General features: G+C 33.9%; 2 protein-coding genes across 2 annotated transcripts; both read right to left on the reverse strand.

The window, feature by feature from the left end:
- Positions 1-69: 69 nt before the first annotated feature.
- Positions 70-4,557, reverse strand: LOC133822062 (WAT1-related protein At1g70260). The gene is made up of 7 exons (XM_062254268.1): positions 4,117-4,557; positions 3,930-3,995; positions 2,179-2,295; positions 1,406-1,661; positions 1,128-1,292; positions 765-916; positions 70-625 (listed from the first exon to the last, which is right to left on the reverse strand). Exons 1-7 carry the CDS (start codon positions 4,323-4,325, stop codon positions 454-456), a joined length of 1,137 nt encoding a protein of 378 aa, XP_062110252.1. The 5' UTR covers positions 4,326-4,557; the 3' UTR covers positions 70-453.
- Positions 4,558-7,007: 2,450 nt separating this feature from the next.
- LOC133822063 (WAT1-related protein At3g28050-like) lies at positions 7,008-11,729 on the reverse strand. The gene is made up of 8 exons (XM_062254269.1): positions 11,338-11,729; positions 11,188-11,250; positions 10,901-11,014; positions 9,439-9,676; positions 9,197-9,355; positions 8,957-9,108; positions 8,646-8,850; positions 7,008-7,318 (listed from the first exon to the last, which is right to left on the reverse strand). The coding sequence occupies exons 1-7, from the start codon at positions 11,514-11,516 to the stop codon at positions 8,685-8,687; spliced, it is 1,071 nt and encodes a 356-aa protein (XP_062110253.1). The 5' UTR covers positions 11,517-11,729; the 3' UTR covers positions 7,008-7,318; positions 8,646-8,684.
- Positions 11,730-13,124: the final 1,395 nt, after the last annotated feature.

The raw sequence follows: 13,124 nt of genomic DNA on the forward strand, positions 1-13,124 counted from the left end.
TCATTCTCGTGTCCAGATTCCTGCATATCAAACACCCCTAAAGCATCGCATCAATACATGAGTACTTGCATATATATACCATGATTTGAGAGCACTAAAAACACTCTTTGCATTCTTAATTACAAGGATAGAGGCCTTATACAGTCCATTGATTTATTATAAGGGACTGTTTCTCAAAAAAAAAAAATGAAATTTCACAAAGAAAAAGCCTCAAAAACCGGCTTTATCTTCATAATTCAATCATACACACACTACGTACCAAGCAAACGAGAGATCAGATCATCGACCAATAATCGATCATCAAGGGAAAAGAAAAAAGAACAAGAAAAAAGCTACTTATATACAAAAATGAGCTTCCTTCGATGATTCTTTATTAATTTGCTTCTAGCTAGCTAATTCCCAATAAAAATGAAGCTAGCTAGCCCTTGGTTCTGTGGGGTCGTTGTAATAACCTTAGTCGACGAAGTTTTGTTGTGGTTTCAAAAGAGGAGTTTTCATATCCTCGTCCTCTTCTGGAGGGGACTCAACATCATATTGTTTCACACTACGCACTTCGTCTTCATGATTTAGTTGACTCCACATCAGTGTAAAGTACCCCATTCCAACTATAGCTGTTCCAATCACACTAAACAACAATAATAACAAAAAATAATAATTAAACATATGTTATAATTACGTATGCAAATGATAGTCTTTTTCATATTATCATAATAATAATAATCATATTATATAGTCCTATAAATATATATATATATATTATATACCTTCCGTAACGAAGAGTACTTGCAGGGAGGCTGGTACCAAAAATGGTGGCAAAAACAATACCAAATGGCTTAAACATGGGCACATATAATGGACCTTTCATGCGCATGCACCATAGATGCACACAACTTCGGATAAGACCCATAAAAGTTGCCTGCATCACGTTTATAAATATATATAATTAAGCCAATGCATTATTCTTTTATTTATATGATAATTTAATGTGGTGGGTCAACTTCAAACAACTAATATATTGATCAAAATATTATTATAGGAGTTTCTCTTCTTGAAAAATATATGTACCTACACATATTTTAATCACATAGTAGTTTTGAGCTAGCTAGCTATAGCTGAGGACTACTTACTGTTAAAACAATAAGGAGGAGTTCGGTGCTGTTAAGATTTAGCTTCCAAGCATTTAAGTCTCTTTCGAATAACAAAGCTGATAGTAAAGCAGATTGGAGTGTTCCAATGGTGCTGTAAAAAGATGCCACTTTCATCACTTGTGGGTATTGTTTCACAGTTCCAGCCTGAAACCATTAATTAACAATAACATGCATATAATGTTAATCTTCATTTGGAGTGTAAGTAATATATGTATTAAAAAAAATCAAATTAAATAATTACGTACGTACGTACGTACCTGAAGAGTATTCCAAACTGAAACACACAAGTTAGCGGCTGCTAGTAAAATGCCACCAAGAACCCAATACTCAGGGGTTGAGGAAAATATCAAAAATTTCTTGGCTGCGGCCAGCATAGGTACATGGAGAGAAGATGATGTGTTTCGAATAAGTGGACCCTTGTACAATTCCACCATTGTTGCTCCAAGGAATGATACTATTGTTCCACATAATTTAGCTTGGAAGCTCGAACTTCTCCAATTCACTTTTGAAGTTCTGTAAAATCATATATATATATAACTAAACTTTAGTATACCAAAGTTTATTTTAATCAATTATATTTATTCGATGAGAATTGTTAAAAAGTATAGGTGGTGCTCGTAAAATTTAATATTGGGTCTCACTCATTTTAATTTAATAATAATTATAATGAAATATCGTTAACCAACTATACTCACGAGGTATAACAGCAACACTCTTATTTTAGATGTGTGACCCAAAATATATGAACTAAAACGTTCCACAAGTGCCTTACTATTTTAAAAAAATAGTGAACAAAGTATGCAAAGTTTTGGTATATTTTGAGATATTTTTGTGCATATTTTTAATAAACATATCATTATACTCTTATTACAATATTTCTATCTCACGATTCACTTAATCATTAATAATATTTATATGATGATTTTTTTTTATTGAAAATATTATTATTTTGTGTGAGTACGTGCGTGCGTGTTTATTTTTCTCTTTTTTGTCAGATTTTTTTAGAAAATAATAAAGTTGATTGAAAAACCTGAGCACTATGGAAAGTAAGAAGGACAAAGATGGGAACGTGAGGCCCATGGCACAAACAACAATTGGAGAACTGTAAGAGAGTCCCAAAAATGCCAGGTTCTGAGGTATGGTGATCCTACAAAACACAACAAAACCATATATTAATTACATATATATTACATTAACGCATATGTATAGATGTAGTCCAACAATACAAGCAATAATTTAAATACGGAATATTTATATATATATATATATATACACACATAAAATTAAGTATTGTCGTCGGACTTATTATGTAATATGTGGAGCTGCATGTGTCGTATGTTAAATTAAAAAAACAAGTAACCAAATGAACAAACAACGAAATATCATGAACTAGTATACGACAAAAAAAATTATTAGAGTATGGTGTCCGATAAGTAACTCCACTAATCACCGATTAATTTTTAGATTGAGCCTCATGATTCTTATTATGATAGCATGACTCAGGTTCCCTGTAGATAAGCCGCATGAAATCCAAATAGTACAAAAAGACATTTGAGTTCCAAAAAAATAAGTGTCTTGAAAAAATGTCGGCCCACTTGTAATCAGGTGATTCAAGATTAAGGCATTAATATTGGGGTTTGGTGTCTCACATAGAATAAGTGTAAAAATATTGAGTCATTAATAAGAACGAACATAGGTAATTCTATCAATCACCGAACGAACATGGATAACTCCACTAATTACCAATTACTTTTTAGATGAAGTCTCATAATTCTTGTCAAAAACTATTGAAAAAAAAAACATATTTGAACTATTGATTTACACCTTTGTGATTATATTATGAAAACATAAATTTATTAATTACTGACTGAGAGGTTATATATATATACGTAAGTGGTTAATGATCTAACCCCACTTAGAGTTATGCTGAAATTATATTATAAAAGGGAAAGTATCCATATAACTTTTACACCTAGATCTAGTGCTACAAATGTGTAATATTTATTTTTACGTTTTGTCCTCGTTTATAAAGAAAATAATAAATCGATAGTGACTTATTATTACTCAGATAAATTACGTTTTTGAAGGATAAAACAACCTTTAATATAACAAGTGGCTATTTTTTGTAAATATATCGAACTACCAAAAAGAAAATTCAAGGCTGGAGATCGAGTTGCCCAAGTTGCCCAAGCTGCCCAAGCCAGAGTACAATAATTTAAAATCGAGTATATGTGGTGTGGCTGGTTCTGTAGTATATGCATATATATATATATATGGTGGGTCCAAATTAGGTTCATCCTTGATATATATACCAGAATATTCAGACCAATAATTAAGATCTTAAATGGAATCCACTAGCTAATGTTATTGAATCTCTCTACCGAATTAAGCCACTCTTTCTTGGACTGCAAAGAAAATAGTGGGAGCAAAATTATTAATTACTTCTTCCAACTAAGTCAAATTATATTTGATCTTCTCTTAGTCTATGCAATGTCAATTTTGTACAGCTTATATATATATATATATATATAGCTTTTCGTCTTCACATTCTTTCGTTTTTAAACTCATGATTAACCTCTAATGATTTTCACTCTTTTTTACATAAGTCAGCTGATATATGAAATCAAGCAAAATTTATATACACAGAGACAAATAATAATGTCAAATAATTAAGGTAAAAAAAAGTGGCAGAAATATATACATTTAAGGTTTGTGCATGCATGAAATCTAGAGACTTACGTATATATATATACATACAAAGATAAAATAAATACCACTAACCCAGTTAATCCCAGAAGGAAGAGCCGCAGAAAAAGACTTAAGGTGAATACTGGCTCTTCATCAGTTCTGCATACAAATTAATAAACCAAGAATAATATATATGAAACCACAAATATATATATATATATCGATAGATAGATCTAGAGAGAGAGAGAGAGAGGGAGATCTAGAGAGAGAAAGATCTCACCTGTCGTTGCGATGGTAAAAGAAGGAAAAGGGGAGGAGAAAGATAGAAGAAAGAGCATGTGTGTAAACAACAAAAACGAATGGACTCATCCTATTAGTGATGACTGTCTTAGCCCAAATGGTCAAGATAATGGTGCAAGCCTCCATCGTTACCATCGCTGCAAATGGGATACATTCCCACAACTTAGGCTTCCCCAACATCATCATCATCTTTTCCAATTCTTATAAGTTTTTGTATATATATTGATTATTGTTCAAATAATATTAGGAAAAAGTAGCTCTATAAAAGAGCTTAATATTATCGATAACGATAATAGTATTTGGTACACCGAACACCAATTAAACTTTAGCTACGTTGAGAAATTAAAGAGAGAGAGAGAGAGAGATCAGTATATCAAGATATAAGTACAGCTTCTGATCATTTAGATTATTATCTCTCTCTCTCTAAATCTCTATCGTTCTTTTCATGTCTAGGTTTATGTGTCACTGTCCCTTTTATATAATTATAAGAGAGAAGAAGAAGAAGATAAAATGTTAAAGGTACGTGAAGCTACGAAACGTTGCTTTTAGTAAGTGGTCGATGCACCAAAAGGCAACCCTTCGATACATGGGGAAGCTATTTTGAATGGATGTGGCTACTTGATTCAACTCTATTTCTATAAAAGAAAAGAAATATATTACTGTGCACAAACCCTATGACGTTTTCATCATAATAATCATATTTTTTTTCTCTTTTTTTTTTAATTCTTTTCAAAATATAAAGATTTTGAAAATTTGCTGTTAGTGCGCGTGCTTTCCTGATTCGTCTCTTTGTTATTTTTTAATGTGTTTTTGTTAAACTAAGATTAATTAGGTTTAATTAATATAGTTTTATTTTAAAATAATTAACTTTAATTAGTCATGCATTAACTTGTCTTTACCTTGAGATTTTTTTCCTCCGCAACTTAGCTATACTTATTTTTTATTAATTTTTTTACAATTTTTCTAACCCAAAATGATTGTTGAAGCATTCTGGTCCACCAATTTTAGGGTTGAATCAAAAAATAGAATTATTGAATTCTAAATGTGTGGTTCTGTTAACTCAAGTCTTCAAAACATGGGTCCATTTTCTGGTTTGGCTGGACACCTTGTTTTAAGTTTGGTGGGCCAGATTAAGATCAAATTCTCTTCTGTAGTTCTCACCTTAAACCACGCATTAACTTGATTTAATCCTTGTTAACTAAGAGATAATAATTATTTATGTTCATTTTATACTATAGTTTATATTCTACTAATTAAATCAGTCGATGGCTTACGTAAGAGGTTGTGGATCTTGAAACTGTAGAGGCTGATGTAATCATATACTTGTTAATATCAAAACAGCTGGCTATAGTTTTTCATCAAATTATACTAATTAATCTCCAAGATTATTGTTGCTATTTGACAAGAATCACGAGGCTCCATCTAAAAACCAATTGGTGATTAGTGGAGTTACACATGTTCTTATTAATAGTTTAATATTCTTACACATATTCCATGTGGAACACCATAGTCTAATATACCCCTCAAGATGGTGGCGATTTTTCGCTCACCAATCTTGAATCACCTGATCACAAGTGGCCCATTTTGTCAGCTCGCTTATTTTTTTGGATCTCAAGTGTCTTTTCGCACTATGCGGATCTCGTGCGGCTTGGCTCACTCTTTTGGATCGGTGTGGATCGAATGCCCGCTAGGGAATTGGCTCTTGATACTATGACAAGAATCATGAGGCTCCATCTAAAAACCAATTGGTGATTAGTGGAGTTACACATGTTCTTATTAATAGTTCAATATTCTTACACATATTCCATGTGCAACACCATAGTCTAATACTATTATTAGTATAACTTTTGGTAAGATCACTATTAGTTTAATTTGACAATTTTACTATTAACACGATTGACAAGAGATATTTTTCATTTACTCTGCAAGCACTAATTAATAATCCAAAGATTGAGTACTTAATAATGTTACTTTTGATTTTTATATGATATATTATATGTTTATGGATTCTGACTATTTGATTTTCCTGTTTATTTCACTCGGCTGCTTTTGTTTGTAACTTTCCTTGATTTTTTTTTAAAGCCACTATTTGTTTCTTTTTTTTTTCTCCAAAAAGTAAATAAATATTTGTTAAATTTTTCTTATTAATGAGTACTTAGTCATTTGTGTATAAAAATATTTGTTGAACCCATCACTACCTTTTTATTGATTTGAAATAACATATGTGGGTCACAATGCACCTTTCCAATGCCCAAAATATATTTGAAAGGTCTTTAGCAGAAAAAAATAATAAAAAACATATAAAATTCAATTGAATTATAATATAAAATGATTATTTCTTAAGTAAACTATATTGGATGACGCAAAAAAAATTCTCAAGAGTCAAAAATCGATATAGAAAATTTTATTGTAGACATTACACAAGTCATTTTTTACATTGGTTCTAAACCAACTTAATAATATAATAAGATCGATCTAGAACGACGTCGTAATAAGTTCTAAACAACGTGATATAATGTACTTACAAATGAGAACATGTCTAGGAAATATTAATCCGACCAAACTAGGCCAGTATGGTTATTAATCAGATCAAAGAGTCAGACAAATCACTAAGCAGAAGAATTGAGACAAGAACACAACATTGTTAACAAAGAGAGATCATATCTTAACGTTGGAAGATGTCAACACATTTTGTAAGTAGTCGTAGTGGAGGACTACTAGCTCCTCTTCTGTGTATAATTATATATATATATATATATGTATGTATAAATATATAAATATTTCAAACAATTCGACCCTTTCCACATTTGCTCTTCTCAAACAGAAACAAATGATACTTGAAGGGTTGACTATCAGCTTACTAAGAGTAAATTTGTTCCAACTGATTAAAGACTCGAGATTTGCCTTAACAATAACAATGAGATAATGCAGATTACAGAGTATGATAAATTTAATGCCCATCAAAAGAAGGAAAGAAAATATAATAATTTTTTGATTTCATCATATGGCTATTATACTTTTTGTTTTTTTTTTTTTTTATGATAAGGATAAGATTTGACCATTTGCATAGTTTTGGAGGAGCTGCAGTCCATAAACATAACATTTAAGGGCGGTTTTGACCCTGCAAATTCCTTTATCACCTCATGCTTATATGTTTGACCATGCTTCCCATGTTCCTGACCCTACATTATGCAGAAACAAACTATTATTTCATTGGAAACGACTTTTCATAGACTTCTTCCCCCAGGTCTAAGCCAAGTAGATATCAATGGAAACTATAGATTAATCATATGTTGAACAAAATGTCAAAAACCATATTTTATGCCTCCCTCTGACTCATTAATGGATAAAGAAGAAGAATGTCAGCTTAAGTAGTTCAATGGGATATAAAACAGCCAAGCTCTATAACCGTCTCCTCGTAGACAGAGGCGCCAAATAATGTGAAAGAAGGGGTCCTTTATTATCATCTCGATTATTTTAATAGTTAATAAGAAAAGTGTTTAATTTGCTTGGCAGTTGAATATGATTCTACAGGATATGCCTATTCATGCTCAACATTTGCAACAATACTCAATTGCACCGACATTCTGTGTCAACATGATTTAGGATTAACATATTTTCTAAATGAAGAAAGCAATTTTAAATAATTTAAAGCAGAAGCAATTCAGCAGTTTCAACTGTGCCAAATGAGTTGCAGACGTAAGAGTTGAATACATAAACAAATATTCGCTAACGATTTTGACATACATGCTGATCAGACAAGTTCCATTTGGCTAAAATATATTAGAAGTCAAAGTGATTGTTGAAGGAACGAACTTAACTTTCAGAAGCTCAGAAATTCCAGCTATGATCTCTATGGAGAGACCTTGGTCTACAAAGAGTTATGATGTTAGCATATCATTTGAAGGTCAATTATGATCCTATCGAAAACTAGGAATTTGCTTAAACTGAGCTTAGTGATTGGCTGCCTCTTTCTCTTATGTTTTTATTTACTTTGGTCTTTCTAACTTTAAATGTCACAACAAACACGAGACAAAAGAATATTTTACTTCTAAGGGTGAGCCAAACAGCACAAAGTTTATCTTATTAAATACCAGAGAATTGCTATAAAGGCCCGTTATTGGTGTGAGCTGATGTCCATTTGTGAAAACCCCACATAAATAGACGGCACTGATTGGACAGATGCATCTATTATCCATAACAGTCCTATAAATCTGGGCCCTTTCTGTCTACTAGTACTATGCTAGCTCACTCCATGATTGGTCCAACCCAAAATACAACAAAATGTGCTCTTAAAGCCAAGTTTTTTGTTCACCATTAAAAATGACCCCTATTAAATGGTTCTAGCCTAAAAAATAACTAAAAGTTTACATCATTCCATCTAGACTTTAAAGCAAAATACTGTGAGCAAGAAGTTTACATTATGTCTCTGTGGATGTGTGTATGCTTATGCACGTCAGATGTATGTTTATTTACTTGTATACGGAAAAAGTTAGACTGCTAGAGCACCTTTTTTGGCTTGGGGATGACAATCTTCATACTGAATTATCAGCTGGAGCTGCTATGTCCTTCAACGCTGTTTTGTAGGAGAGGTGCCTTTGATGCACTTGATTCTGAGCTTGTTATCCTAGCATCCACTTCAACCTGTGACTCTTTGGCTTTTCCCCACATCACAGAGTAAAACCCAGCAACAATTATGATTGATCCAAGCAATCTGCATCAAATTGTTAAGTTGACTGTCTAATCTTTCACATTAAAAAATAAAAAAAGATCTCTTTCTGCTCAACAGCAAGCTTGATCAAGTATTTTAGAAATCCAACCTTCCAAAGAAGAAAGTATCCCCAAAGAAGATAACACCTGCAGCAAATGCAATGACGACACCCACAGGCTTGAACATAGATACAAAAACGGGCCCTGTTTTATGCATGCACCATGTAGATACACTAACTTGGAATGCAGAGCCAAAAACTCCCTGTAACATTAAGTTTTTAGAAACTTTTCTACACTATTAGAGATCACTCTAGTAGGTTCAGCATGCTTGAGTTATACTATCTAATTACCGAGTATAGAACAGCCGAAAACCTCAATTTAGATTTCAAGCTCCAAGCACTTAAATCTCTTTCCAAAATCAAACCAAATACTGCAGACAGAACAGCTACAAAGAAGCAGTAGAAGAAAACCATAATCAATTCTGCTGGGTATTGTTTGAGGATTGATGCCTGAAAGAAAAAGAAAAAAAATGTTAATGTTATTTTTCTTACCATTTTCCATGTCACAAGGGTCTTCATTTAACAGATTTCACCTGTACAATAAGCCAAGCAGAAGCTGCCACACAATCAGCTGTAAGAAGCAATCCTCCAAGGACCCAGTTAGGCTGTTGAAAAAGAAGTTCTGTATAAGATACATTAGACGATGATGAGGGTGTCATTAAAAGTGAAGGCCCCTTGTATAGAGTGACAATGAATGCCCCTAAAATCAAAATTATCGTTCCTATGGATTTAGCTTGACTAGAGGAGCTTCTCCAATTTAATGCTTCCATCCTGAAACACCAGTTGTGTATTAAGAATCAGGGAACAATTTTTACTTCTATATTTGAAAGAGAAGAAAATCAGGTAAACTAATAGTATGGTACAGTATCAATGGTCTACAAGATCTCAAATATGCTTAGCAAGTTTTTAGCTAATAGAATAGTACCAAGCATTCTCAAAGTTTCTCCGCAAAAAAATATTACATCATGTTTAAGTACTTGTTTAATTATGTTACATATCTCAATGTATATAGGTACAAAAATGAAAAAGATATAATGCCACATATTTAGCCTACAAACGCTGAAACAATGGAATTTTGGGAATTTTGATAGTAAGAAATTTAATCTATACAAGTCATCCCACTGACTGCTTCAGTATTAGAGTAAGAGTCCTAATAGACCTTGAAGCTCTTCATTCCTCCACCTGAGCTTGCTGAAATACTTTAACAACAGCATGGCCATATTTGGCTACTTGGGACACTTCTTCATGGAGACACAGAGAAGCCAAGCAGAGCACTTCAACCTGAGATTCTCATGTGCAAAACTTTACACCAACTAAGTTCTCACTGACTCAAGTTCAGCTCCTGTACAGATTTTACACCTATAACGTTGCACTTTTTAACTAGTCAAAGAATTGGAAGAAACATGGCAGAATGTAAAAGAGATGAGTGTTTTGAAAAAGGACGAGGAAACCAAAACCACAATGCTTGTTTTCCATGAATCACTTGAGAAAAACCAAGTTCACTAGAAAATGATTAACATAACCTACCACAAAAACTTACCTGAATATTCCACGGAGACTATACAGGTACATTTGACTCGCTACGAATTTGAGTGAAATGTCGAATGAATAGTTTATCTGGTGAAACTACGCTTAAACTTATCCAGATTAACAGAACAAAGACAAAGGCATCCAAATTTGGAAGACAAACAAGCACAGTTTACTTTTCCATCAAAAAAATTCGGCAAACTTGATTTACATGGACAAACATAACAAAGATGGATAAAAACAAAAACATTTCATCTGAATTTAATCTCCAAATGCTGAGTAGAGAGGAACAATTACAGTCCTACCCCAAGTACACAACAATAAACAATTTATTATGGTTTTTCATTTCACCATCCTTCTTTTTCTCAAATTAAGATCACTGGCATTGTTATAGTATCATAAGTTATCTAAAAAGATAAAGACATATATCAGTAAAAGCCAATCATATAATTGAGAGAGGAGCATAACCTTAGAGTAATCGCAAGTATGTAGGTAAAACCTGGAATAAGATTGAGCAATGCTGTGCCAAGAGTGGGAGAGCTCAAATTAATCCCAGCATAACCAAAGAACTGAGCAAGGAAACTGCAAAAACAAGTTTTTTTTTTAAAAAAAAAACCACCACCAAATAAACAAAAGCACCTAACTTGAAAACAAAATCAAATCCAAAGCTTAAATTTTCAATTTTTTATGTAACAGTGTTTTTTTTTTTTTTTGCCTAAGATATGCAACTGTGCTTACTGCAATTTACAACGTACCCAAGTAGGCCAAGCAAAAAGAACCCACCAATGATTGAAAAAGTAAGTGAAGGACGCTCTGATCTGCCAAAAAGATGAAGACAAAAATAATAAAGCAAAGCGAGTATCGAATCTTGTTGGTATATTAGAAGATGGGGTTTGTGTAATTACCTGTGAAAGAGCAAAGAAGAAGGGAGGAGTATGAGAGAGGCGAGAGCATTGGAGTAGAAGATGAAGATAATATTGCTCATTCCATCAGACATGGCGGCTTTACTGACCATCATTAGCCCAACTTGGGCACACTCCGCCATCAGCATCCCCACAGCTGGTAGCACTGGAATCTTAACCATCAATGCAATTGAGCTCTTCAATGGCAGACTAGCTAACAAGCCCAGTCCTTTCTTTGATATTTGCCACTTGCTTAGCTTTAATCGCAGAGGCTATAGCTGTGTGGCAGAAGGAAATCGCTGAGTAGTTGTCTTTCACATAAAAATTCAAGCACAGCCACAGCGGTCAACGTAGACAATCCCACATCGCTAAAGAGAGTAGCCAATATTATTAAGAGCAGACAACAACGTTAAACTGACAACAACACTGGAAACGACGTCGTGAGGGAAGCTCAAAAAGAACCCAAAACAAATTTAAATTGTAGAAGAAAAAGGATTTTTACCCTTTAATTATCAATTCTTAGAGTCTTGGCCCCAATTATTTTGTGAGTGACGTTGTGTATTCAAAATAAGGTTATTAATGATACAATATCAAATGTGTCGGGATGCACTCTTCGAGTCAGTGCCAAACTTCAAATTGAAGCGAAGTTCTACTATCTCATTTCCATATTCATAATAGCTACACAATTACATATTTATAGGCTTTTACACCACTTACAAATTACTAATAAGCCACTATAGTATTTTCATAGTCTAACACTTTCCCACCCTTCAAAATCACCTTGTCCTCAAGGTGGTAAAACTGAAAAATAAAACTAAAAACATGCACAACCGTAGAAAGGTAAAATCTAATTACACCCCATTTATTTTTGTTTTGGTCCATTTCAGCAAGCCCAAGCCCAAACTCAATAAGACTTCTAGGTAACACGTGGGTCTTCTTCTCCACATGACTAGCCGCCGCTGGAACCTTGAAGCAACTCAACTCCTGAAATTGAAGTAATGATGCTAATTCCTTTGTAGATTCCATCGACTGTCTTCTTGATTTCTCTGTAACATATACACATATACGTAGATATATGTATATATTTCTTCTTCTACAGCAAACTCATGAGATACCATATCAAAGATGAGTCGTCGCTGCTCCTCCGACTTGCTACCGCGATTCGGCGTGACCAAGCTTCTCTCCGACCGTCCATAATCACTCTGTTTCGTCCATCGCCGTCAAACTCTATTACCCCGGCAAGCTCCACTTTCCTTCCCTCTAATAATCTTCGAATGAGTTCGACATTTTTGCTTGGAAACTCCGAACGATGAACTCGACCAGATCCGTGCCAGATCTGGTTCGAATTACGAACAACGAAGACAATGTCGGAGCTAACATCGGTCATTGGAGCTAAGATCATCTTCCTCAGCGTTGGTGTTCCTCGAGCTTCATTCATGGCTGCAGATCTAGGATCTACAATGTCCGATGAAGCCACAATCGTCTTCTCCGCCTTCAGTGCTCTGCAAGCTGTCATCAACGTAGATCGTACCGGAATCGATTGCGATCTACTTGGATCGGATACATTAGAAATGTTGCTGCAGACGAGATCAAGAGGCATCTCCAATTGCTTCGTGTTGCTCACCGATTCAACCTTCGGCGAAGTAGGCAGTGCCGGACTTGAGGGAGCCATCAATGTCTCTGTTGATGAGCAATATCCCTCAACTCTAGCATCTAACTCCTCTTTGAGATTCACTTTTATTGCCTTCAGTTGAGCATCGAAGAATTGATCCATGCGCAATTCTATGGAT

Source organism: Humulus lupulus, chromosome 3, assembly GCF_963169125.1.
Source record: "Humulus lupulus chromosome 3, drHumLupu1.1, whole genome shotgun sequence".
Lineage (NCBI taxonomy): Eukaryota > Viridiplantae > Streptophyta > Magnoliopsida > Rosales > Cannabaceae > Humulus > Humulus lupulus.